At 45.9% G+C, this 27,826-nt stretch overlaps 1 protein-coding gene across 3 annotated transcripts; it reads left to right on the top strand.

Moving 5' to 3' along the window:
• Nucleotides 1–10,253: 10,253 nt before the first annotated feature.
• Fkbp1a (FKBP prolyl isomerase 1A) lies at nt 10,254–27,820 on the top strand. 3 transcript variants are annotated; one of them, XM_050151198.1, is made up of 5 exons: nt 10,271–10,470; nt 10,543–10,590; nt 24,498–24,610; nt 26,484–26,648; nt 27,180–27,520. In XM_050151198.1, the coding sequence occupies exons 1-4, from the start codon at nt 10,434–10,436 to the stop codon at nt 26,610–26,612; spliced, it is 327 nt and encodes a 108-aa protein (XP_050007155.1). In that variant the 5' UTR covers nt 10,271–10,433; the 3' UTR covers nt 26,613–26,648; nt 27,180–27,520. The 3 variants fall into 3 exon arrangements, with proteins under 3 accessions (XP_050007157.1, XP_050007155.1, XP_050007154.1); XM_050151197.1 differs by lacking the exon at nt 27,180–27,520 and adding an exon at nt 27,527–27,820 and having other exon boundaries at nt 10,275–10,470; XM_050151200.1 differs by lacking the exons at nt 24,498–24,610; nt 27,180–27,520 and adding an exon at nt 27,527–27,820 and having other exon boundaries at nt 10,254–10,470.
• Nucleotides 27,821–27,826: the final 6 nt, after the last annotated feature.

Genomic DNA, 27,826 nt, shown 5'->3' with positions numbered 1-27,826 from the left:
GTCACAAACGACAAGCTTGGCCAAAGAAAAGGTTTATTCATGAGGTGTGAGGATGTGTGACACCCGAGCTCCCACCTGCCTCCCAAGAGGATATGGGGAGGGTCTTGGAGTTTGTTCAGCTTTTCCTTGGTTTCCTTCGCACTAAAACCCACTAAAGAAATTAGACATGGGTTGTGGATGCAAAGTTGAGGACCTGTGTTCTCAAATGCTTGGTATTCTTCCCTCTCGTGGGGGAGGGGTACAGGGGATGTTGTTGTTTTTTTCAATGTATTTAACTTACTTTAAGTGCATTGGTGTGAAGGTGTCAGATTCTCTGGACTGGAGTTACAGACACTTGTGAGCTGCCACGTGGGTGCTGGGAATTGAACCCAGGTCCTCTGGAAAAGCAACCAGTGCTTTTAACCAACAGCTTTTTGTTGTTTTTGTTGTTGTTTTTTGTTTTTGTTTTTTGTTTGTTTGTTTGTTTTTATTCTTTTACTCTTTGGGGGCCAGCCACCCAGCTCTCAAATAAATACACATGGAGACTTATTCTTACTTATAAATCCCTGCTTTGGCTTGTTTCCAGTCAGCTTTTCTTAAATTATCCCGTCTGCCTTTTGCCTCTGGGGCTTTTACCTTTCTCTATTTCTGTGTATCTTTTCTTTACTCCTCACTGTGTGTGGCTTTGTAGCTGGGTGGTTGGCCCCTGGAGTCCTCTTGATCCTTCATCTTCCTCCCCCCATATTTCTCCTATTCATTCTGCCTGCCAGCCCCACCTACTTCTCTCTCCTGCCTTGCTATTGGCCATTCAAGCTCTTTATTAGATCAATCAGGTGTTTTATACAGGCAAAGTACAATAGCTTTACAGACATAAATGTAACAGGAGAATGCAACACATCTATGCATCATTAAAACAAATGTTCCACAGCATAAACAAATGTAACACATCTTAAATTAATATTCCACAACAGGGATGAAGGGGCAGAAAAATTTGTGTGGTCACTTCTGTTTATACAAAGCAAAATGTTTATGAAGCTATATCTGCTTCTATCTATGCAAGTAGCATTTTGAAAAGACACATTAAAGAATAATTGTGGTTTCGGGAGGGAACACCTGGATAGCTGAGAGTCAGATATGAGGGGGCTTATTTTACACTGCCAATTTTCTTGGTTTTTGAACTTTTTGTTGTTGGTGGTGGTTTTTTTCTTTTTTTCTTTTGGAGTCTGTCCTGAAACTCACTCTGTAGATCACACTGGTCTCAAACTCAGAGATCCATCTGTCTTTGCCTCCCGAGTACTGGGATTAAAGACGTGTGCTGCCACCACCCAGTGAACAATTGTTTTTTAGAAGGGGGTTCTTGCTATGTTGCTGAGGTTGGTCTTAAACTACTGAACTCAAGTGATTCTTTTGCCTCAACTTCCTGAGTATCAGGGACCACAGGCACACTTCATGTAATGAACTTGTAATGCATGTAAAACTCAGGCTGCAGGAAGAGCCTGGACAGGCAGGCACTATAAAGGACTGCCAGATTTTCCAGGATTTTCCAGGAGGTACGAGCATGTTCAGGTTTAGGCTTTTGAGGTTTTTGTTTTGTTTTGTTTTATCGGTTTTTTGGCAAGGCCATTGTGCACTTCAGTGGACAGTCACATTTTGTGTGTTTCTGTTTCCCTTTGCAACACTGGCAATCATGTAGAATTAGCAACATTTCTTGGTTATATAAGCTCTGAATCAATGCAGCATGGTGGCTTTAATCTTACCATTTCTTCGTCATTGGTGACCTGGAGTAATTGGTTAGCTGGTCAGATAGTAAACACACGAGAATTTTTAATCCCTTATTCCCTAATTTCCTAGTTTCCCAATGAGTTAGGCCTATGCGGCTCATTTTCACTGTTGCTTTGAGGAGTGCCTTCAGTTCCCTAGCTTATGTACACGGGAGGAGAAGTGCTGCAATCCACCGTCGTTTCTGTCCTTTCAGGAAGTGCCGTTTGTGTACTTTGGAAAGACCTTGAACTGGGAATCTTTCCAGTAGGTCAGAGTCCTCATTTCTACTCAGGGCTCTGAGAAGTATAGTCTGTTTTTAGAGTGTTCCTGTCTCTGGGTGACAGTTACTTTGCTTGGTCCATAAGGATGCTTGAAAATTTTATGTTAGCATGTAAGCAATGGGCCCCACTGTGCTGTTGCCATATGTATCTTTGGCACAACAAAGGGAATTTTAGTTAAGGGACAACTTACAGCATAAGAAAAATATTTGTAAATTAATCCTCTGCAAGTGGATTAATATTCGGGATATATAAGGATCTCAAACAGCCCAGCAGAAAAAGCATAAAAACAAATCATACAATTTAAAAATGGCAAACTATCTAAGTAGACATTTCTCAAAAGAAGATATACAAGTGGCCAACTAGTATACGGCAGAACTGCTCAGTGTCAGAGTCAAGAGAGAAACAGATCAAACGACAGCGACCATCTCAGTTAAAATGAATATTCTCTGCTTTAGATCTAGTCCCATCAAGGCAAATGTGCTAGAAGCCTAGTGCCAGGCTACAACCTGCTGGGAGCTTATGAGGACGAGAAGGTGGGCCCAGAGGACAAAAAAGGCCACTGGAAACTTGTCCTGGAATTGGTACTGGGGCCCCAGCCTCTTCCTTTCTCTGCTTTCTGACCACCCTAAACTACACAGACCCTGTCCTCGTGAGCTCCCCACCATGCTGTCCTGTCTTGTCACAGGCCCAAAGCAACTTCTGAAACAATGAACCAAAATAGATATCTCTTCCTGTTACACTGATTATTATGTGTGGTGGTATGGAAAGTTGATTAGCACAGCCATCATTTATAAAGATGAGAAATAATGTTGGTGAAGTTGGGAGAGAGAAGGACTCACAAGTTCTGTTGGAGGGAAGGCAAAACAGGCACTGTGGAAAAGAGCATGGATTCACTTAAGAAAATCAAAACTAGAATGCCATGTGTGCCGGCCATCCCACCACCAGGCCTACCATCAACAAGTCAAAGACAGGTGTGCGTCCCAGGGGTCATGTGACACCGACCACAACAACACAAGTATGGATTCCATCTGAGTGCCCACTGGGGGGTGGCTAGATGAGGAGGGAAAACATGGTGTGCACGTGTGTTTAAACCTATGCATGTATGGGAATATTATTCATCTACAGAAAATAATGCAATCCTGTCTTCTGTGGCAGCACACACAAGCCTGGAGGGCACCATGGTAAGTCAGATAACCCAAGCACAGAGATACAAATACCATGTGTTTTCACGTCAATATGAGAACCAAAGACATTGATTCTGAGAAGTAGAAAGCCTAAGAGGAGAGGAAGGATTTGGGGAGGGGAGGTGACATGACGATGGGGGTGGGCACAGGGGAACAACTGGGTCGGAGGAACAACTTCCGATGTTCTGTTTCACAGCTCGGTGATTAACCGTGCGTTTCCAAGTGACTGGTAGAAGGTGAGAGAGGACAAAGCTTTGAGCCGGATATGCCGTGGCCTTGATCGTATCGGTGTACGTGTGCCCACCTACTGAAACATCACACTGAACCCTGTACTATGTAGAATTATGATGACGGGATTAAAATTTTAACTAATTTTGAGACAAGGTCTCAGGTATCCTCTACCCTCAAATCTTGATAACAGATAGGAAGACAAAATTTTTAAAAATTCAACTGTTCAACAGGAATAGGAACCATCTTTGGAGACAGATCCATCAAAATTAAATGTAGCAGAGACTAACATGTAAGCCAAGGCAGTGCTGTTTAATTTTCAGGAAGAACCTGCACCTGTTAGAAGTCTATTTAGCAGACAGGTGGTACTGGCCTGTGGCTTTGGGAGAGGCAGGGCAGGTGGATCTCTGTGAGTTCAAGGTCAGCCTGATCTTGGAGGGAGTTCCAGGCCAGCCAAGGCTATAAAGCGAAACCCTTCAGCTGCTTGAGGTTTGAGTAAGGGACATTGGAATAGCCAGATAAGGGATTTATTTTCCTATACACATTTGGAAAGAGGCCATCCAGTTTAGGGCAGTGACAGTAACACTGTTAAGGAGCGAGGCCTTCTACAGTCCCAAGTCCCTGGCATGTGATACTAGTCTCCATGGGTCCTTGGTGGCTGCTGCATTCCACAGGGACTATGTCCTCAGTAAGAAAAAGGCACCAGGTGAAATGCTGAGCAGACTACCAAATTCCCACCCTCTCTTCCTATTGTGTTCTTTCCTTTCTCCCCTCTTCCACCATCTCTCTTGAGACAAGGCCGCACTCTGTAGCCATACCGGCCTGAATTTGAGACAACCTTCCTGCCTCTGATTACGAAGTTGTGAGCACACGTGTGAGCCCCTGCACCTGGGTTTCTCTTTTCCCTTACACGGGGATACAATGGCTTTCTTCAGAGCCCCAGTCAGATGACATCTGCTTGCCTCAGCTGGAGCTGTTCACATGGCAGCCTCTAGCAGCAAAGGAGCCCACACACAGGAGGAGGGGGAGAAGCCCTGGATGGGGAGTTTGCAAGCTGTGCAGTGCTTTGAGCAAAGTCTGGTTCTGGGGGCTGGAGCTAGGGCTCAGCAGGTAAAAGAGTACTGCTTTTGATTTCTAACATGCACACTGAGTGGACCACAGTTGCTTCTAGCTTCAGCTCCAGGGTGTCTGGCTTCTGGCCTCCAGAGGCCCCTGCACTTCTCCTGTACACACGCCCACACATACAAACACACATCTACACAATTTAAAAACTAGTCGTGAGGAAGAAGCAGGATGCTCTGGAGAAGAGGGCAGTGTCTTGTAGCCCTGACTAGCCAATCAAAACAGCCCTGCTCACTGCCTCAAATTCTCTCCCATAAGTCCCACAAGACTCTGGATGGAATGCCAACTGTGAGGTTTCTTTGTAAATATTGAATCAGAACCAAGCAGTCAACAGTAGTAGCCAACTGTCACTGTATGCTACTGCCTCTGACTCGGGGGAAAAAAGGCTTCAAGTTGAAGATTGTCCACACAATCTTGAAGTTCCCTAAAAAAGTCTAGTTGAGGGGGGCTCTTAAACACACCTTCTACAACAGAGGCTACCACGTGACCACTCAGCTCTGGTCTCCTGTCCTTGCTGGGCACACCTCCCAGCTTCCCTTGCAGTTGAGTATGGCTAGTTGGTCAATGGAAGAGCTGATATCATGCCAGGCCTGGCCAGGAAAGCCTCCGAAGTTCCCTTTTCTTCTGTCCTTGAACCCAAAGTCACAAGACTACGCATTCAGAAGCAGTCTGGCTCCCTGAGTAGTCACACAGAATGTAGCATCCACCTGCCAGGATGGCGCACTGGCCCCAGTGCTCTAAGACAGAGAAATAAACCTGTTGTGTTCAAGCATTCACACAATGGGTATACTTATTAAGTATACTCAGCCCATTGAACTGTCTTCCAGCCATTTAGTTATGGAGCCTTAAAATATTAATGATGTCCTTTCTTCCACCTCCCTGCCAAACTTTCTAGGTGTGACATCCTTAATTCCCAGTCATTGGGAGGGAATAGTTCTGGAAAACAGAAGAAGCCCTAACAATGAAAGTCTGAGCTTTCAGCTCCATTCTCCACTAAGAAGCTGGAATGAAGATGTCTCCAGACCTTTGGAGGTGACTGACAGTGGAGAGAGCCCAGTCCAAGAACTTACAAAGGGAACTTACAAAGACACCGTCAGACGCTGAAACTCACCCCATTGCATGCAAGGGACCAGGAACTCACAAGTAAGCCAACGTCTTGTTCCTACCACCTACATGGCTAGCTAGCACCAGGGTGTGAAACTCAGAGAAATCACAGTCTCAGGTCTACTGTACAAAGCCACGTCCAGTGCAAGGAGATGATCTGTGACTGATTCAACCCCTTCACAGACGCTGGACTCTCAAGGCTAAGACAGTCCACTTTCATGAATGCTCTCTGGGTTTATGTTTCTTTCACACACCACAAACTCCCCTGTGCTCACTACGAAGTTGGCTAAAGGACAAACGGCTTCTGTTGGAATCATGAGGAAGCAAATGTGTCTCCTCCGTCTTGGCATTTTCCGAGAAACTGTCAAGAATAACATGGCCATGGGCTAGCAATGGAGCTGTTAGTAGATTGCTTGCCTTGTATGCATGAGGCTCTGTATTTGGTCACCAGCACCAATATAAAACCAGACAAGCCTGTAATCCCAATGTTTGGGAGATGGAGGCAGTATTATAATTTCAAGGTCATTCTTGCTCCTCAGTGGATAGCCTGGGCTACAAGATTCCCACCAAAGAGCAAAACAAAGGCCTCTCTGGAATTGGTTCCTTTCACACTAAATTTGGAGTTTGGGCTCTGGATTAGGGATTTGCATATGCAAAACATCTAAAACAACAAACACTGCATTTATCTTTATGTCCACACATTAGCCAAGCTCTCTACCACTCAGATTCTCCCCCAGCCCTCACTGTACTTCTTGTTGTCTACTCAGCTGCCTCTTGTCTTGTTGGAGCTTGAAGACCTCCCTGACTTTGAGGGCAGTTGAGTTTCTCATCTTGTTTCTTGGTCACAGTGGTCACAGTGCTTTGTGACTCCCTTGGAGCCATGAGTCTCTGTTTATGGCCACAATGAAGACAATTTCCAATCTGTCCTCCGAGTGCATGGGTATTAAGGTTTGTTCTTCAGCCCTAAATGTCATTTGAGAAATATAATTTTGAGCTACACAGAACCAAAACTTTCTGATATTTAAAGAGCTAAGGGGAACACCAGAAAAGAACATTTCCCGTTAGCATGACCCAGGAAATTCCAGCACATATGACTTCCATAGCTGTGGACACAGCATGTCAGAATCAAGAGCACGAAGGAGTGTGGTAGTTGGTTTTTGTCAATTTGACACAAGTAGTTACTTGGGAAGAAGGAATGCTTCCATCATATTGGCCTCTAGGAAATGAATGACTGGTGTAGGGGAGTGCTGGAAAATGTGGAAATATACAGCATATGGCAGCTGATAATTCAGATGTTAGCCCAGCAGAGGAGTAACTGTCTGATGGAGGTCAGTCCTGTCCACGCAAGGCCTGCAGGACCATCAGCTCTGGAAACTGCTGTTCACTTTTGCTAAAGCAGCTTGGTGTCCCCCCCAATACCTGCACTGTAGTGTGTAATCTCATGTGATGTGTATATGTAATCTCATGATTACATCTCAATTTTATGGGCACATATATCTGTGGGTAGTCAGGAAGATGACTTTTCATTTAGCTACATAATTTTGACATATAGAATACAGGCTTCATAACTAGATCTATTTGTCCAACAAGGGCTATAGATACTTAAAGGCCCATTTTTTCCCTTTTTGCTCAGATTAACTGCACACAATTAGCTCACTTTCATATCAAAGCACGTTGTTGCCCTCTGCATATGTGTGACAGTTGTATAGCTTGGGCTATTTGTGGGATTCCTAGCAGTGGGATCAGGGCCTGTCTCTAAAGCTTGAACTGGCTTTTGGGAACCTATTCCCCATACTGGGTTGCCTTGCTCAGCCTAATACAAAAGGAAGAGCTTACTCCTACCTCAACTTGATATGCCATGCTTTGTCGATACCCATGGGAGGCCTGCCCCTTTGTGAACAGAAACAGGAGGAGTGGGTTGCAGGGGAGAGGGGGCACAGAGGGGTGATAGAAGGAGTAAATGGGAGGAGAGGAGGGAGGAGAAACTTCTGGCTTCCAACCCTATCCACACGAGCTCTGTCCTCAGCACCATCCGAAGTGTGTGTCTCAGGGAGGGGCTCAAGCGTGCTGTAGGCAGCTATGATGCAGAAAGGATGCCTCAGGCAGTTTTGGGCTGTAGTAACCAAATACCAGAAATGGAAAGCTTTGTTGTCCCTGTGTAGCTGGGGGTTGAGTTATGGGCGTGTTTCCACTGAGCCACAAGCCTCCAAACTGGATGGCATAAATAGCAGAAATTGATTTCTGCCACATTTCTGAAGACAGAAAGTCTAGGGCCAGAATGCTTGCATAATTGTGTACTGCTGAGGGCCCATCCCCTGGGTCCTAGACTGCTGGCCATCTTCTTGCTGTTTCCTCACACTGGATAGAGAAGGGGAGAGAGAACACTAGTATTTCCTAAGAGGACCAGTCTCATCAGAAGGGTCTGTTTTTATTTATTTCTTAGCTGCTTCCCAAGGTCCCATCTCGGGGCTGGAGAGATGGCTCAGAGGTTAAGAGCACTGGCTGCTCTTCCAGAGGTCCTGAGTTCAATTCCCAGCAACCACATGATGGCTCACAGCCATCTGTAATGAGATCTGGCACTGTATCCTGGAAAGTGTACATATAATAAATAAATACATTTAAAAAAAAAAGAAAGAAACCAAGGTCCCATCTCCACATACCATCACATTCTCAAATGTATATATACAGGGCTCCAGTATGTGAATTTGAGAGTTGCAATTGGGTCCAGAGCACAGGAATTTTTGTTGTTTTTATGGGTGCAACTAATGATGAAAACACATCGAGGAATGTGACTAGGGGATCTGTATTTCTAAATAATTCCAAAACAATACTCATATTAGTTGCTTTCTGGGTTTCTGTAAATATTGTAGCCACAAAAGGAGGAAATTTTTATTTGGGCTTGTGGCAGCAGAGGATGTCTTTTTATATGCAAATGTTTTATTTAGTCATAAAAATAATAAAATATTTGCTGTAAAATAGATGTGACCGGTGATCATTATATTAAGCAAATAGGTCAAATTCAGAATGACAAGTGTCACATTCTTTCTCATTTGTGGATCCTAGATTTTATATAGAAACATAAAACACACTGTGTGTGTGTGTACGTGTTTGTGTGTAATATGAAATTAGAAAAGAGGCTAGAGAAAGACTCCAGTGAAAGGAGGAATGGAGAGTAAGGAGATTATTTATGGAGGGGGAGGGTGAATACAAAGTATATTATTAAATTGAAGGAATTATTCTTATGAAACCCAACATTATATGCAATGAATATATGCCAAAAAAGAATTTGCAGTTGTGGTGATACACTTTTATAAAAAATCTTCTAAGAGACTTGAGCTGGCACTTAACACAGCCTGTAGCAGAGGATTTCAATCACCAGGGCAGAGAAGGAACATGTGGCACAGACTGTTCACATAACAATGGACCAGGAAGCAGGGAACCAAGCAGGAACCAGGGGCTGGATGGAATCTTTCAGGGCCACTTCTGGTGACCTTCTGTAAGCTCTAGAACCTAAAGATTCCATAGCTTCCGACAACAGTATCACCAGCTGGGAAATACCACCTAAAATATGAACATGTAGGGAACATTTCATACTCAAATTCTTCAACCCATGGCAATCTTGTTGGCCTAGAAACCGCATTTGGAAAACCCACTCTTAAAATGGAATTGCTGACTCCTGAATTGAAGATTCCTGAGACAGAAATAAAGAACCTAGGTGAAAAGGACCCATGCTAGTAAATTCTATGAGTTCACAGGAAATGTAACTCCCACTTTCAGCTCTCAAATGGAAGGCATCGAGGTTCTATAACGTCCATTCTCAGATATCCTCAAAAAATGCCTGCCATGTTTCCCCTTTTCTGTTGTCCCCAGGCAGAAGTCAGGAGTCTTACTAATCCCTGGGTCATCTATTTGGAAAAGTAAAAAAGACTTCACTTCCTTTTCTAGTTTGCTTTCAGTGCTGTGAGAAACACCATGATCTGTTCATTGGAGGTATTCAAACAAAACCCACAGAACCCCATTGGAAGATTGTGTGAGGAGGGGATTCAAGCATTCAAGTGGACATACATACATACATACGTATGTATCTTCACATACACATGTGAGAACTTTTTTGTTTTATTTTTAGGGACTGTGTAGCCCTGGCTAGCCCGGAACTAGGCAGACTAGGCTTGCCTCCGCCCTAAGTGCTGGGATTAAAGGCTTGCGCAGCCATGCCCGGCTCTATCTCCATATTATATGTGTGTGTGTGTGTGTATTTATGGACAAAAAGGGGCTTTCATGCAGGGCAGTGTTAACACTGACTTTTCCAACAAGGTGTCGGAACCTAGGGCCACCTACGAACGTTAACTTGGTTCTACATACACAAAGCCTACTCACAGCTATCGTCCTTACAGGGATGTAATGCTTTACAATTAGTGTAAAGCATCTCTAAGTGACCCGTTATTACTGCGATTCTCAGAAGCACAAAAACGCAGAGGAAAACCGGCAGCAGGCAGCAGAGAGCCTTCCGCCGCAGCTGCATCCGGGGTCTGTGGCCCGCGGACTTCCGGTCCCTCCGCCCAGCAGCCGGAGCTTCCGAAACGTGAGCGCCCGGCGCAAGTAGGGCGGGGCGTGCCGTGCCCTGCCGCGCGCGTGCGCAGGCGACACGCCGTGGGACGAAGCCGAGCCGCTGAACCGCCGCCAGGTCTGCTCCGGCTGCACGCCGCCCGCCGCACCGCCGCCCGCGTCCTTCTCCTCCTCCTCCTCCTCCTCCTCCTCCGCCAACGCCGCCGCCATGGGAGTGCAGGTGGAGACCATCTCTCCTGGAGACGGTGAGTAGACGCCCGCCGCCCGCTCCCCTGCCGCCACGCGCAGCCGCTCACCTGCCGTCTGTCTCTCCTCAGGGCGCACCTTCCCGAAGCGCGGCCAGACCTGCGTGGTGCACTACACGGGTGAGTCGGGTGGGGCCGGGCACTGGGGGTGGGGGAGGGGGGAGAAGCGGGGCAGGAGGTCGGGGCGTGGCGGCCGCGTGGCCGGCGGCCGAGGCCTGGGCGGTGGCCGGGCCCCGAGGGACTGGCTGGGCCCGCTGGGCCGAGCGGGGCTTCGGGCAGGCGCAGTCTGGTACCCCCTGAGCGGTGCGCGGGCCCCCCAGGGGCTACAGGGTCCCCGCTGCCCAGACGAGGAAACTGAAGCTGGGCGAGCTCTTCGCCTGGTGGAGGTCAAACGCTCCCTGCAAGGGTTCCCTTAGATTTGAACAGTTTCCGAGGCCTGATGGATACCTTCTCCGTGCTTTGGGAGGGGGGGGTCCTCCCTTCAGTAGTAGAAGGGTAGGTAATTCCTAGTCTGCCCAGCCATCCCTTCCCGGGAAAACCCTTGAATTCACCTTTCTGGGACGGGTGGGAAACGACCCACTTGCTAAGTCATTATTGTGGTTTCACGTGCCCTTCAGGATATAGATAATGCAGGATCTCTTTCTCTCTCTTTGACCCATTTGTAAATCTTAGCTGGTTAGCAGTGATTACCAGACTAAAGGATGCACCATGGCATTACCACGCTCCCCTTTCTAGGAGTAAAGACTTTTCGCACCCCCGTTTTAAAAATAAAGGAAACCGAGGGGTCGCGAGTGCAGTACACAGTAACTAAAATTTTAAAGACGTGCACACCCGCCAGAATTCAAGTATCAAGACCATTAGGATTGTTGGCCCTGGGACCATCTTTTCCTCCATGCCCTTACAAGGTCCTTCTGGGTTGGGGAGGGGGAGGGTCGCTGGCTCTGACTTCATAGCTAGGCTGAGTGGTGTAGCCACAGCTGATATGAATCGACTTCCCTCCCCCTCCTTCCCTTCTCCCACCCTTTCCTTTGTCCCCCCCTCCCCATCCTTCCTCTGTTTCTTCTGCTTCTCCCTCCTCCCCTCCACTGTCACCACCCCCACCGTTTTTTCTGGCTGATCTGGCCAAGCTGTTCAGGCTCAAGTTGCCTTCTCTCCCTGATCAGGGGAGGATCCCTCTCCTGAGGGGAATGACTTACTGGGAAGGAGAGAAAGGCAACGCACATCCTCCTTTCTCTGCCCCATTTTTTCTGTGACTTCTTGAGTAGAGAAGCGGGCAGGAGATGGAAGGAGTTAAGGACCAGAACCTTTGAAAAACTGCCAGTGGAAGGAATATTGAACTCCATCTTTGGGTAGAACCGACTCTTGTCATGAACAAAAAACGCGAGGTGTTTTGGACATTAACGTAGCCCTTGTGGTAGGCTCCAGCCAGCACCTTAGTCTGGAGGGCTAGTAGAGGAGTTCTTGTCAGTTTAGTCATCTTTGATAGCCGGTTGAAAGAGAATATTGTTGCTCTTTTTAATATTGTTGCTTTTTTTTTTTTTTTTTAAACCGTGTTTAAGGCAGTGGTTCTCAACTTTCCTAATGGTGTGACCCTTTAACACAGTTCCTTATGTTGTGGTGACCCCCAACCATAAGATTATTTTTGTTGCTACTTTATAACTACTCTTTTGAATTGTAAAATATCTGTGTTTCTAATGGTCTGAGGCAGCCCCTGTGAAGGGTTGTTAGGCCCCTAAAGGGATCATGACCCACAGGTTGAGAAACACTGGTTTAAGGGGTTAGGGAAGTGGGTGAGTAGGCAGTGCCCTGAATTCCCATGGTTGCAGTAGCCACACTATAGTGCCTGACTGCATCTGTCTCTTAAGACTGACCCTCATCCTTGCCTAACCTATGTTTTGCTGCTGCTGAAAACCAGGTACCAGCATATAGGCAGAAATGATTTGCTGTGCCTCTTGGTGAACTCTCTCCATAGAGTGTCTGTAGCCTCTTCCTAAAAGAACAGATGGCTGTGGGACCCAGAACAGCATCAGGGCTCCTAATGCCTCTTCGAGTCTGTGTTCTCCATGCGGGTGGCATCCACCCACATGTTCCCAGAACAACAGCAGGACCCTGGCGCGGATTAAAACAAAAGCTTTCTTTTTTATTTCATTTTGATAAGCTCCACAAAGACGCCTTAGTGAGAAGCCAGCTGTGCCTCGCACTCACAGAATAGGCTGCTCTCCTGAGGGCGGGTGGCTTTGTTCCCAAGAGGCTTTGCCACCAGCCTCCCAGGAAGAACCTGTTTGAGACCTGTGGGGGCGTGAGAGAGGGGGGTAGAAGTGCTGTGTGAGATCACATCCGTAGCATGAAGGCTTTTAAGGCACTGGGAATAGAATCCATTTTGAAGGAATGGTGAACAGAAGAGATTGCTTTTTAAGATTGGAGGAAGAGGATCTTCAAAGACAGGAAAGCCATGGAGTCCCAAGACAGAGGAGAAAGCCCCTATTTCTCAACTCTGGTTTTCTCAATGTCTGGCTCAGACCGTTTGGCTGAGTGACTGAGAGGAAGGATGTGAGTGACTCAGGTGTGAGCTGGGTGAATACTCCTGATGATGCAAGTTTTAACACAGGTATCCGTTTCTGCTGGTTTAGAATGGGTCCAGAGAGACAGGAAAGGAAGGAAGGTGACCAGAACCCCCCTCACCCCTCAGTCTTGAATGCCAGAGATGAACCCCAGGACCTTGCAGGTAGCCAAACATTTCAACTATTGGGCTGCACTCCCAGCCTCAACCTCAGTGATGTTATAAATGCCAATAAGGGCTGACTTAGTGCCATGTTAAGCATTCTGTGACCTCTGCCAGAGCACAGCATGAGTGAGGCCTTGAAGGCCTCTGTGGTGCCACTGAGGATAATTCAGTGATTGCTGAGAGCTGCGACCTGAGGGAGGAGGTGGGATTGTAAGCTACACATTTAAGTCCTTAAAGGCCAAGTAGATTTCCACAACCCCTCCCTCCCTGTCTCCCGCAGCTGCTTCGTGGTTGCTTGAGGCTTATCTTAGTGCATATCTCTTTTTACTCAGCCACAACAGGCAACCTGCTTGCCATTGTGAGAGCAGTCTCAAGTGGATTGAAGGAATTCTTTTATCCTCCTAAAGTTCAGCTAGACACGTCCTTGGGATGAGGTTTAGCCACCCCTAGGATCCTGGTGTCTGGTGGAGAAGACAGTTCCTTGGCATCACCTCAGGTCTGACTGGGGCTGTCAAGTCTTCCAGGGCTCATCTGGCCCATTGCCTTTAACTTTTCTTTAGCTTTCTTCCCTCTTTTCTGCATATTTTACTCACTCCCTACAAGCTGTTGTAGTTGGTGAACTGATGGTCTGGAGGGAAGCTCATGTTTATCTTCTAGTGTGCAGCATGGCTGTCACAAAAGTCTGGAGCTGTTGGGGCAGAGTTGTGACCATGTGCCTTCCCCTCTGCAGCAACAAGGCAGGCACAAGATGTGGCCAGTGAAAGACTTGGTCTCAAGAGGGGGTATTAGTATGATGACATTGTGACATGTCAGGTAGACAGAGACACAGCGGAGAGAGTAAAGCAGAGAGGGATGGGGAAGGGAGTTTTAGTGTAGAGAGTTAGAAAAGGGCTGGGCAGTGGTGACGCACGCAGGCAGAGCCAGGTGGATCTCTGTGAGTTTGAGGCCAGCCTGGTCTGTAAGAGCTAGTTCCAGAATAGGCTCCAAAGTTACAGAGAAACCCTGTCTCAAAAAAGGAGGGGAGGTAGAAAAGTCCCGATGAGTGCCCTCCCCCGGCCCCCAGCATCACGCACAACAAGTTTGGTAGTGGACTCTGGCCATCTGGAGGAAGAGTTCTTGTGCAAGGCCCAGGGCCTGGAGTGGATTGTGTGAAAGAGTGGTAGGCAATAGGAGTAAGGGCACTTGGTATGTTGCTGTAAGAACACTCTTCCTCTGGGTCAGGTAAACATGTCTTGAGCTGACATGGATTTTGACCTTCTCCCTCTGGAGGATATATAGTACTCTGGTTGTATGTCACTTGTGAGAGTGTTCTTGCCCAACCCGTTGATAGAAGTAATGCTGTTAGGCTTGCTTCTCAAGGATGGAAATCCTTTGCTGGCTTTGTGTTCGTCTCTGCAATCAGTGGGCTCTGGGAACTTAATTAAATCGTTGTTTTTCTTTTGGCTTTTGTATGTTGTCTGTAAAACCATAGTAGTAGCACCTTGTGAGCAGTGGCAGCTATGGCGGTGTTCATATTGTGCTTAGATTTCTTATGCTCCATGTACCAGATACCTGAGCTGTTGTCTTGGCCCCAAAACTCCTTGGAGTGGTCAGACTTAGATGCATTTAAAATTGAAGCAGTTGGAAGCCCTGAGCTGGAAGCATGGTGGCTCATACCTTTAATACCAGTACTCAGGAGGCAGAGCAGGTGGATCATTATGAGTTTAATGCCAATCTGGTCTATCCTAGCAAGTTCCAGGCTGACCAAGACTACATGGTGAAACCCTGTCTCAAACACAGAAGTTGGAAGTGGTTGGCTCCAGCCAGGATGACCTCCTGTTTCCCAGGTGGAGAAATGGGTGTGCAGAGGAGATGTTGGGGAGTAAGTCTATCTACAGCCACACTCCTAGGGTGTGTGCATGAGGAAGCCGTTTGGTGGTGGTAGTTGTGAGAGTGGTACAGCTGGCCTGTGCTACTGCTACCTTAGCTACGTGGACAGGTTAGGGTTTGCTTCTCTCGCAGATTTCCTTAGCTTGGTAAGGTGTTAGCAAATGAAAATGGACCCTGCTCTAGAAACGTTGCTTTCTTCGGGCATCGTGAGTCCCCAAATCAGTTACATAAGCACTGATATCTTCCTTCCACAGGTAAGGACAGCGGAGGCTCCTTTGTCTTCCCCAAAGCATGTTTCTCCTATGTGGGTGCCACTAATTATGGAGAGCCTTTCAAAGAAGGGAAAGTGAAAACGGCCATAATGTGTCCGAGAGCTGCTGCCTGTGTGGCACAGGGGTTGCCGTTTCGTTTTATATGTGCTGTTACTGTCCACTCTGTAGTTCTATAACCAGTGGTTAGCTGGGCCATCTTGTTTTGTCGTCCGTCCCCCGTCCCCCCCCCCCCCCCCAAGATAGGGTCTCAGTATGTAGCTCTGGTTATCCTGGAACTCTGCTGTGTAGATCAGGTTGGCCTTTAACTCACAGATCTGCCTCCCAGGTGCTGGGATTAAAGCTATACACCACTGTTCCCAGCTTAGCTTGAAATATCCTTACCTCAAAAGGCAGGAGCCCCCGCTAAGAATGAGGGCATGCATCCTCCTTATTTTCCTTCTTGTGATGTCCAATACAATGTACAGTGATCTGCTGGTATCCCAGACCAAACTCAGTGAAATGACCCCAGCTGTTCTGGCTCTTCTGAGGGTCACTCACTGCAGTGGGATGGGCTGTGTGCCTTGAAATTCGCACTTTCTGTCCCAAGAGCTCTGACCATTCAGGCAAGCCTGTTTTTTTGAACTCAGAAGTTTCTCCCTGGGGGTGGGGGTCCATCTGTTCCTCTGTTTAAGTGATACCACGTTTGCCTCCACTCCCCACATTCCTACTACTGTGGTAGGTGTGTCTGTTTCCTTTAGGCTAGAAAGAGAAAGTACTTATACCACTACTCCCAGAGCTCAGCCTTCCCTCTATTAATCTCTGATGGTGTCTGAAGGTGGGAGAGAGTCTTGGGCAAGTGGCCAGACATTGAAATCCCTGTAGGGCAGCCCACAGCTGTAAGCCAGAACTGCCTGGAAGAAGTGGTACCTTATCTTAGGTGTCCTTCCCTCAGACATGCAAGAAGAAAGAATTTAAGTGTGTCTGTGTGCCAGGTACTGACTGGATATCAAGAATTTAAGAATGAAGGAAAACACAATTCCTACCCTTGTCGATTTTTAGCTGTAGTGGGAAAGGTATAATTAATGCAAAGATGTGTTGCTCGTTAATGCTAAGGAGAGGGTCAGGAAAGGGTCAAGATTTTAAATGGCAAAGACCTCAGTGAGAAAGTGACTTTTGAATAGATCACTAAAGGATTTAGGGGATTAATCTACAGGGCTATTTGAGTAGGAATTCAGAGCACAACAGCAAGTGCAAAAGAGTAGGGGTGTACCTGATGTAAATGCAGTCTGTAAGGAAGCAGAGAAGTATGAGGGAACCAAACCAGCAAGATCAGAGAGATGGCAGCTCTTGTGGGCTACTCTAAGGATTTTAGATTCTTTTCTCAGATGCAGAGCCATGGGAGGACTTTGGAAAACAAGAGAAGGTCTTTTTGTGTTTTCAAAGGCTGTGTCTAGCTGCTTGTCAGGCTTATGCTTAAGGGAGAGCAAAAACAGAGCAGGGAAGTTGGAATGGCACAATCTGTTTGGAGAAGTACACCCTAGAGCAATGCATTTTGTCTCCAGTGTACCACATTTATATTGTGATTAACGTGGGAACTGAGAGACGCGTCTACCTGTGTTCTTCAGGGTGTTGCACAGCTCCTCCCACTGTGGGTCTTGACTCTGAAGACTTTTGAATCTGTGTTTCCTCACAGTTGGACCTAGTGGACTGTGCAAGTGGTGGGATAGACCTCTGGCCATATCATTCACCTGTGGTAAGAAGTAGCCCAGGGCAGGAAGGTTATACTGGGAAGCAGTCCCTGGGGACTAGAAGTGGGCTAAAATAGCTCAAATACTTGCTGATGAAGAGCCGTTGCTTTTTCTTTGAGTCTGGTGGAGTTTTCCCAACACCAATTTTGTCTTTGTTTTCTTACACTAAAGTAAGGTCTATTGTGAGAAGTCTAAATGTCAAGCTTTTCCAGTCTCTCACTAGTGGCAGCATTCTTTCTGTCTTTTCTGTGCTGCTCATTGCAAGCACTCAGCTAGACTGATCTAGTCATACCCACACTTCACTGATCTGCATGCTGTTCATTTACATCATCAGTATGGCCACCATGACTGACTTTGGACACAAACAGCTGACTGCTCCCTTGTTCCCTTTGGTGAACTTAAAACTCATGGAATGTTGTCTTTCTACACAGAAATTATTGCAGAAAGAGGTTTGGGAAGTTTCTATGTCTATACAGAGGGAAGGGAAACAGATCTGTCCTCAGGTCTCTGTCAGTAGTACTCTGATCTGGGAAACCTGCAGACTGATTTGTCTTGGGATGGCTCCCCCTTCCATTCATCAGCTGTATTGGCTGTGCTTTGGAAACTCATCCTGTTTTGGGCTTAGCAAGCCCTTCTTCTCCCATTGGCAAATGACAAGAACTTTGCTTTGGTTTTGAAGGTTTTGAGATGTTTGGGATACTTGGTGGTTTTATGTGTTTTAAATAGAGGGGTTTAAAATTTCTCCTTTATAACTTCCTTTATTTTGGTCAATGTAAAATGCTACCTGTAAAAGCCTCATGCAAAGATTATTGAGTGCTGTGAATGAGCTGTCATTACAAGTACTGAATTGAGTCTCTTGAGTCTCTGTCCTGTTCCCCACCCAGTAGAGGGCTTACTGGGACTCTGTCTCCCACAAAGCAAAGTAATCTGAAACAAAAATCAATGGACCTCGTGGATTTGAGTCTTGGTTGTGGGTCTTCACTGTTGGCTTGAGCCAAGCACTGAGAGCACAGCCTAGGGCACTTTGGTACTCTGCTTGGTAGGTGCTGCCCATGTCTTTCCTTTTGCCAGTTACTTGTAAATGTATACTCCAGAGTTGGGTGTGACTGACAGATTGCTTGCCTGGTTTGCGTGCAGAAAATACATTTACATCTTCCTCTAAACTGTTTTTTTTTTTTTCCTAAAACTTTTTCCCTCAAGGATTTGAGTCTGATTTCTCCCAAGAGAAGCTGCATGGGATAGAAGTGGCATGGGCTTTGTGCAGCGGAAGCCTTTATTCCTCCTGTGGTTTTGTGCTTTACATTGAACACCCCTAATTCTTCTCATTTTTCTCACTGATTAGAAAGTAAAACTCTTAGAAGTACCCCTTAGCTGCTGTTGCCATATTGGGAAGAAGGGCTAAATATGGAAGCCTCCTGCTTGTCCTGTCCTGCTGGTTCTTGAGTGAGGCGAGTAGAGCCAAGGGCTGAGCCACATGCCACCGCGATGTAAGAGTCCAGGTCTGCAACCTCTAGCTGAGGTCAGCTCTCAGTGCTGTGAATTCAGACTTGAAAAGGAGAAGCTGCAGCTCTTCAGTCCACTCTGTCTTTAGGTGGAGTTTGTGTTCAATCAGAAGTGAAAGTGACCACTGCTGCCAGCAGATACGTGTGGCCTTGAGAGTAGAAAAAGCTTGCTGTGTGTAAACTGTAGCCTCAGTTCTCTCATTCCTATTGAGCCTGCTTTTCCTCTAGGAAATTCTGGCGCTAACTTGGCAGGTGGTTTCACTGCTCAGGAGTTCCAGGTTCCAGTGACTGGGGCTCCAGAGTTGAAAGGGATGGAACACTGCTGAGACTTAACCTGTTCCCTTCTCTTTGCCCTACTTCCATTCCCTGTGTGGAACAGGAGCTGAGCATATGCAGAGGTTAATAAATGCCACTGCCTACTTTTTTCCCTTCTGTCTTTGCAGGCACTTTGTTGATCTAGCTGACCTCAGAATACTCTCCCCCAGCTTTCAGTATAGATGTGCACCTCCATCATCAGCACCCTACTTTCCTCTTTAAAGTTTTGTTATGGCACAGTTGTCATACAGTAAATGCCAGATGTTTTAAGTGTCCAGTTTTAGCTGGGTGTAATGATTCATACCTAAAATCTTAGCAACCTGGAGTCAGACAGGAGGATTATGAGTTATTGCCAGCCTATGCTATATAATGAAACACTGTCCTAAAGACCACAACAGTGTACAGTCTAAGTCCTGCTAAAATCATTTTGAAGTTCCTTTCTGTCTCCTTCCCTAGCAGCTAATATGCTTTCTGTCACAGAACTTAGTTTACAGCAAGCCTTTAGTTGGAAGATCAAGGCAGAGTCCTTGGAAACTTGCAGGTCAGCAAGCCTATAGTATGAAATAGTGAACAAGAGACTGTCTCAGACAAGGTGGATGGTGAGGACTAACATCTAAGGTAGTCCTTTGACCTCCGTTTGTGTACTATGGCACAAACACATGAACACACACAGACATGCACAACCCCCCAAACATACACAAGATGAAGTAATATTTGATAGAGTTGGTACGTATCCCAATTTTCTAACTTGTATGTGTGAAGCTAGGAGTTGATTAGAGGTGGTATGTCCTGTTGACTCTTGCTGCCTTGAAGACAGTCCCTGTTCCCACCTCAGAAAATTCCCAAGGATGTGAGCTGGAGCCACTGGAGGCAGGCCTTGATTATCTCCCTACTTCCAGAGATTACTGTGTGTCTGAGTCTTAAGTCAGTTGTTTCTTAGGTATTGTGGAGAGGAGGGTAGCTGGTCGGATGACTGTTCAGAGACAGTACTTGGTGGAAAGTGAAATCTGCTAGCTGTTTTCCATCTGCTCTCAAAGCTGAGCAGCATCATTCTCAGAAAGCTGCATGCACACTTAGGCCTTCTGACGTTTCTGCTCCTCTGTGTCTCTTCCTTCAAGAACCTCTTTGTCCTTTAGCTTGGGCCCATTATGACACTCACTCATCCCTTACCTCTAGGGATATTTATGTAGCCTTTAGAATTTAATTATTGAGCTGGAGAGATGGTTCGGTGGTTAAGCTGCTTTTCCAGAGATCCTTAGTACAGTTCCCTGTAACCACATGGCAGCTCACAACTGTCTGTTTTGGAATCTGATACCCTCTTCTGGTGTATATACATACATGTAGTCAAAGCACCAATATACATAAAATATACCCCCCTTTTTTTTTTTTAAGAATTCAATTTTGAGGAAACAATCCTTCAGCTCCAAAGAATACCTCTTACCCTCACTTCTTCTTGTGAAAATAAAATAGATAAGCTTGACAGGAAATGACTGTGCGCTGGCATAGTTCCCCTTCCTTAGACAGCAGCTCGTGTGAAATAACGTAAGAGAATAAGGCATTGATCCTGCTTCCTGAGCTAATAATAAGGCCTTTGCCCCTCTGTCCCACATTTAAGATAAGGGAGTTAGACATCCCTCACTGAAGACAGCTGCTAACGGCCTCAGTGGCAGAGAGAAGCTGCGTCCCTCTGAGCTTCCTGCCTGCTACTAGTCAGTTGAGGCAACTCAGGCAAAGCAGTACTAAGTTCTTTTGAAAAGGTTATAGTAATTACACATAAGTTACACGTGCTTGTTTGTGCACATACTGTGTAGGTGTTGGACCCCAACATAGACGCTGGTCCTCTTATCACAGTCAGGGAAGCGTGGTGGGTCTTCTCCTCATGGCAGCATTACATTGGAACGTGCTGAGTAAATCAAAGGAAACTTCGTCTCACAGGTTGTGCTCAGTCATAAGTATCCAGAAATCCTACTAAGTAAGAATGCAAAGCCCCCCCCCCCCCCCGCATCCCACTCCCCCACTTTGGAGCATCTGTAGCTGCTCCACAGAGAAACAGAAATGTCCCTTTTGTAATTGGCCCCATATAGACATAGCCTTTCCCATTAGGAGTGTCTCCTGTCAGAGGTAGATTTTTTAAAAGTGATGAACCTGTGCTTGGTGGTGGTTGTGCATGCCTTTAATCCAGCACTGGGGGAGGTAGAGGCAGTTGCATCTCTGAGTTCAAGGCCATACTGCAACCTAGTCTACAGAGCAAGTTCTAGGACGGTCCAAAGCTACACAGAGAAACCTTGTCTCAAAACCAAAAAAATAAAAAAGGTTGAACCTGAGAATGGGGAGATGGCTTAGTTGGTAAAGCACTTGACTTGCAAGCATGAGAACCTAAGTTTGGGTCCCATCTAAAATTTAAATGATGCTATGACATATGCCTGCGATCCCACCAATGGCCAGATGAAAAGATAGAGGCAAGCAGATCTGTGACACTCCCGGTGAGCTAACCTACTCTACTTGGTAAAGTTCCAGTGAGACTCAAACAAAATGAATGTGTCTAAGGAATGACTTTGTGTGTGCATAAAAAATTTTTTTCTTTTATAGTGGTGAACCTGTGCTATAATCACACAAGATCCATAGTATAAGGACAGCTTCTGGTATACATTCTGAAATTTGGAGGGACCAGACAAGTGTACAGTGACATGTCTACCATGTATTAGTATCAGAAAGATTATTTATATTTTACTAGAGATCCTCTGTGCTCTAATTATCCCTCAGGTCTTGGCAGCTGCTATATTTTGTTGTTGTTTTGTTTTTTACTGTTTCTATAATTAACACCTTCATAGCAGATTTAATCATCCCAAAGCAAAATCCTTGAGAGAGATAGTTTGGGACTAGGTCAGAGTATTGGTGATGGAATTGTGTTTCTGACCTTCTCGAGGTCACCATTACATCCTTACACAATATTTGTTAAGGGCTAGGTTGGTTGTCTTCCTCAGTTCTTTACCTTATTTTTTGAGATAGGGTCTCTCGTTGATCCTGGAGCTGATATGCTACACTGGTGGTTAGAAAGCCCTAGGAATCCTGTTTTTACTCCCCAGTCTGGGAATGCCCGCATGTGTCATCCTTCCCAGGCCTTTTACATCCATCCATCCATCCATCTGTAAGTGAGGTTCTGGGGGATTGAACTTTATGCTTTCCCAACTGAACTATCTCCCACCCAGGAGCTTTTTTCTTGGGTCTTTTTCTGTTTACTCATAATGTGTGACTTTTCTAGGAAACTCTGATAGACAAAGGAAATAGTACATAAGTCTAAGACTCATACTCCCCTGTATGTCTGCTCTTCACAGTCTAGAACTGGTGTAGAGAAAGGCTTAGCGTGGTTCAGTCTGTCTTTGGGACTGGACTATACCACTTCTAGAAAGTTGATGCTGCAACGAGGGCGAGCGAGGCTCTGGGTCTGAACTATTTCATAGCCTTGGTTCAGGCACTCCTTTGGTCTTGTTTTTCTCAAAATATTTAACTGAACTTTTTGGTTTTTGAGACAGGGTCTTTCTGTGTAGCCTTGACTGCCGTGGAACTTGCTCTGTACACCAGGCTGTCCTTGAACTGAGTTCTGCCTGCCTCTGCTTCTTAAAAATAAATTATGTTTCATGTATGGGTGTTTTGTCTAAATATATATAGAGAAAGAGACCAGAAGAGGGCTTCAGATCCTTAGAAATAGAGTCAAAGACTGTTGTAAGCCACTATGTGGGTGCCGGGAACAAAACCTAGGTCCTTTGGAAGAACAGCCAGTGCTCTTAACTATCAAACAATATCTTCCTCAGCAGGTTCTTACATTTAAGCCTAAAAACCAGGGACTACTCTTTTTTTTGTCTTAGGTCCTACTTCAAGGTCTGCCCAGAGGAGCCCAGGCCAGGAAGAGGTTGTTTCTGGTTATCAGTTATCTTTCATGGTTCACAGTTCTTGCTGGACTAAATAAAGCTTTTTGCTAGAGCCAGGTCCGTTCCCCCCCTCCCCCACCCCCAGTTCATTGGCTCTGCCCTTAGGTAAGCTACAGAGCCTTGGTGTTTCCTTATTTCTGTTAAAGCAGTCTCATAAGCAGAATGGAAAGGCTTGCTCATGTCCAGAGAAAGGATTCTGAGAATCTTGGCGTTTCTTTCCCTAACTTCAGGCCCAGTTGGGTGATTCCTGTGACTGAACTTGAGCTAGCAGTGGGCATGTGTGTGGAAGCTGATCTCCTCGTTACTGACTCATAGACTTGCTCGTTAGTTGCTCGTTAGTTCTTCTATCGAGTGGTATTCTGGTGAAAGAGTGAGCTAAATGTAGTCTTAGAAAAGGGGTGGTCCTGTTTTCCTCCGCGTCCTTCACCCAGTCTTCAGGCAGAGTGAGGCCCTTCCCAGGACATCCGCCTGGACTCCTGTTCAGGACAGCAGCCTCCACCCTGTTTCCTATTTGGTTAAAGTCTAGAAGTCTGGCGATTGTGATAACGCTTTCAGTTCATCTCTTGTTTCCTCAGTCTACGGCCAGGGCTGACATTGTTTTTCAGGTTGGGATTTTTATCAGGGTTTTTACCCCTATAAACACATGCACAGGAGAATTCTTTTATAATGGATCTTTGAACCCTTATTGCGTTGCCTATCAGTTCTAGTTCCACCACTAGTTCCCTCCAGCCCGGAGTTGCATTGTGAGAGCCTCAGGAGCTCAGGGCCAGCTATCCCAGCTAACTGATCCTGGCTTCCGGAGAGACCATGCAGGGATGTTATTGAAAAGGGAGCTGTAGATGTCTGCCACAGATGTCTACTCCTCTGTTCTCACGGTGCTCACTCTGTTCTCTGTTGCTGGGATTCCCCTTTCATTGTGTTTGCCTGACCCTTGGGAAAGCAGTCTAGTAAAAGGAACGTGGAGTGAAGGTTTTGTCTAGTTTGCCTCTTGAGCAAATTACCTCACTTCCTGCCAGAGGTTCTTCTTTAAAATGGGGTGTGCTGTGAAGACACGAGCTTCAGCAGCGGGCTGAATGCTAGCGTGTTTCAGCTCCCCTAGTTATCCAGGTTATTTGCTACTTTCTCAGGATGACTGGCAACTCAAGAGCTAGCCTGTGCTCAGGTTCCTGGTTTTGTTGTTTGTTTGTTTTTGATAAAACAGTACTAGAGTGCTGGGGAAAGCTGTCCTCTCTTTCTTTCCCTATGGTACGGAGAGGATTTTCCTCTCTAGATGAATGCTCATTCACCTGCCATGGAGAGCAGCAGTGTAGTCTTATCCAGCCATGAGAGCAGGGTTGGAAGATGCTGTGTACTTGTTACATGTGTACTGTGGCAAAACTGGGGACCACTTCCTCTTGCACTGGAGGCCCTTACAGGGCAAAGGAAATGACATTACCAATTGAGAAAGTCCATGGTAGTAGGGTAGTAGCTGTGCCTCAGAGTGAGGTAACAGACTACATGGCTTCAGGCCAACTGCATAGCTTCCCATTGAGGCCACAGGAAATCCTCCAGAGATAACAGTTCTCCAGGCTAGAACCCGACCCCTAGCACTGGCGCTGCTGTGAGGATGGGACCTGCGCTGCTGCTATTTGAACTGTTTTGTGTCGTTTCTCTTGGTTGCTCATGTTAAAACTGCACTTTTTTTACAGGGATGCTTGAAGATGGAAAGAAATTTGATTCCTCTCGGGACAGAAACAAGCCTTTTAAGTTTATGCTAGGCAAGCAGGAGGTGATCCGAGGCTGGGAAGAAGGGGTAGCCCAGGTAGGCTCTCCTGTGCCTTGTTTCCTAGCATCTGCCTAACACACACATGTAACTCTCTGGGAGGGTCATTCTTGCTTTCTTTGCAAAGGTTTATTTTATCTGCATGAGGAATGTTTGCCTGCATGTATACGTACATATATATTACATCTGTGTCTCATACTCTCAGAGGTCAGAAGAGGATATTGGGTTCCCTGGAACTAGAATTAGAGATGGTTGTGAGCTGCCATGTGGGTGTTGGGAACTGAACCCAGGTAGGTCCTCGGCAAGAGCAGCCAGTGCTCTTACTGTTGAGCCATCTCTCCAGGCCCATGGGGTTTCTTGTATAGTTTAGCACACTTTCATTGCCTTTACCTGCACAAAATGGCCTGGAGTTTACTTTCTTTCATTAACTTTGACCATACCTGAACATGAGCAGACCCATACAGCTGAATGCTCTGTGCGGGGCATAGGTGCTATAGTTCAGTTAACCAAAACCCTAATGAAGGCCCGTTGAGTCTTTCCCAGTATTTTGGTAAGCAATACTGCATACCTGTCTTGCAGTCTTCATCTTAACATGTGTGCAGGTGTTACTGAAGGGCAAGTTCTAGAAAGTAGGCTCAGTTACAGCCTTTGTAGGGTTAATTATTCATCAGGTGGTGAAGAAGACACCTTACTTGGGTCATTTGTGTATAACAGAGAAGGGGTGGGGGAGGTAGATAGCCCCCCTCTCCATTTCTTGATTCTGGTTTGGCTCCATGTTTCCAGGTACAAGGTCCTGCTGCAGATGCAATTTCGGAAGATTCCATTTTCGTCTAAGAGTATCATGGCCATGTTTCCATGTTGTATCTTAAGCCCACTGGGAATCTTTCTTATGACTAATCCATTGTATGGGAATGTGTATGAGGGCATTATCCTTTGTCATGGGCATATATAGGTTGGTAGCAGAATATCTTAGAAAGTAATATTGTTGAGGAGATACCCTTTTAAAGATATCTTCTGTTTATTAGTATAAATATATAAATATTTTTACAAATAATAGCATATTATATGTTAACGTTGCCTGTTTCCCATAAAAATCAATCTTTTTTTAAGTCTCTCACTATAAGAATGTACGTATAAATGTGGTAGTGAACACCTATAATCTTAACTTAGGGCAACAGTATTACTGTTATTTTGAAGTCATCTTATACTACACTAGGTTACAGAGTGAGATCCTGCCCCCATCCACCATAAAAAGATTAAATATAGTACAGAATGGTAGACTGTTCTCAGAGTCGAATCTGTGCTGTTTTTGTTTAAGCCTTTTTTTTTTAAATCCAAGTACAGTCAGCCTTCTATGTACAGAGTTGCCACATCCTTGGATTAAATGAAAAAGTTGGATCTGTGTAAACACATGCCTTTCCCCCTTTTTAAAAAAAAATTTTTTTTATTTATTTATTATGTATACATTATTCTGTCTGCGTGTATTCCTGTAGGCCAGAAGAGGGCACTAGACCTCATTACAGATGGTTGTGAGCCACCATGTGGTTGCCAGGAATTGAACTCAGGACCTTTGGAAGAACAACCAATGCTCTTAACCACTGAGCCATCTCTCCAGCCCCTTTCCTCCTTTCTTAATTGTCCACATAGCGCAGCATGAGAACTATTTGTATAACATCAGTAAGTCCTAAAAAGTCAAGAGAGGTTTTTAATTGCCGTTGGGTCCCATCTCGTGTTAACTGCCAGCCTCCCAAGTTTTTCACAGTATGGTTGCTGCCTGCTGGATGGGCAGCTGTAGTCACTTGAGTGTCTTGGTCAACACTGTTCATGCCAGGGACACCCAGGAACCAGCTTGGCTTGTGGAAGGATTGGGAGTTTGTCCACCTGAGTTTAATCCTTGTTTTTTTCCTCACAGATGAGTGTGGGTCAGAGAGCCAAACTGACAATCTCCCCAGATTATGCCTATGGAGCGACTGGGCACCCAGGCATCATCCCACCACATGCCACTCTGGTCTTCGATGTGGAGCTTCTAAAACTGGAATGACAGAAGTGGCCTCCTCCCTTAGCTCCTTGCACATGGGTAAGAGTACTTAACGCTGAAGTACTTAACTGCTGCTCTGTTGTTAGGCCCAGTGTTTGGTAGAAGTGAGGACAGAAAAGACTATAGAGCCCCTCTCCCCTCTCTGGGACAGCCCATCATTGTAAAGCTGGCCATTCTAAGAACAGGATGGCGTGTTGCTGAGGAGCTTTTGGGGATGGCAGCTGTTTATATGTAGCTCTTTGAATTAAGTTCCTAGTGCTAGCATTTTAGACATTTAGAAGTAAAATTCTTTCTGGCCTTGTTCTGTCCTGTTCTTCTAGAAGCTAGTAAGAAAAACACTTTTGTAGGAGTAGCGTTAGCTTGAACAGCCTCAAGGAAGCAGCCTTGAGATCAGGCAGTCCTAGAGAGAGACCTTAGGGTCCCGAGTTGTTTTCCTGTCCCCTCTTTCTTTATTAGAACATTAAACTCAGCATACTAGTATGGCATTTTTCTTGTGACTTTTAGGATCTCTTTACACATGAATGTCACCCTTCCAGCTGACCTAGACTTTCCTGTTTGTTCTACCCCTAGAACCCAGAGGCCACAGCCAGGGACTGAGTGAGGATGCTTTTTGGAACCTCATTGTGTTGTCAGCATCGGGAGTGGGAGGGGCGGCCTCCTTCTGTTTTTAGCAAGCTAAACTTAATGTTAGGTTACCAGGAGAAAAGCCATATGAACCACTCATGGCAAGTCGACACAAGAAAGTTACTTGCCGGAAAACTGAGTCAATTCATCAGCTTTTTCCAGCTTTAAGAAGTTGCCTGGTTCAAGACCTCTCAGCTGCTCAGGACGGGACTTGACATGATAGATAATATTGTGACTGTCCACGCATAGAACAATGAGTTACTGGAACTCACAGATTTTCTGTCCCCCAACAGATCTGCCATGGAGGGATCTGGTACCTCCAGACGGGTGCACATGAATCCATGTGGAGCTTTTCCTGATGCCCACCACTCTTTGTATAGACACCTACCCGACTGAATGTGTTCCGTCACTCGGCTTTGCTTCGGACACCTCCATGTCCTCTTCCTTCTCTGTATGTGTGTTGACCTAAACTATATGCCACAAACCTCAAGTTATTTTGTTTTGGGGTGAAGATTCAATTTCAGTCTTTCAGATCTAGGTTTCCAATGAAGTATATTGTCAAGTATTAACAGCACAAGCGATGGGTTAACTTT

The sequence above is a fragment of the Alexandromys fortis genome, unplaced genomic scaffold (assembly GCF_014885135.2).
Source record: "Alexandromys fortis isolate MF-2015 unplaced genomic scaffold, M_Fortis_MF-2015_v1.1 scaffold_27, whole genome shotgun sequence".
Taxonomy (NCBI): Eukaryota; Metazoa; Chordata; class Mammalia; order Rodentia; family Cricetidae; genus Alexandromys; species Alexandromys fortis.
This window is presented reverse-complemented; position numbering and strand designations above follow the sequence as displayed.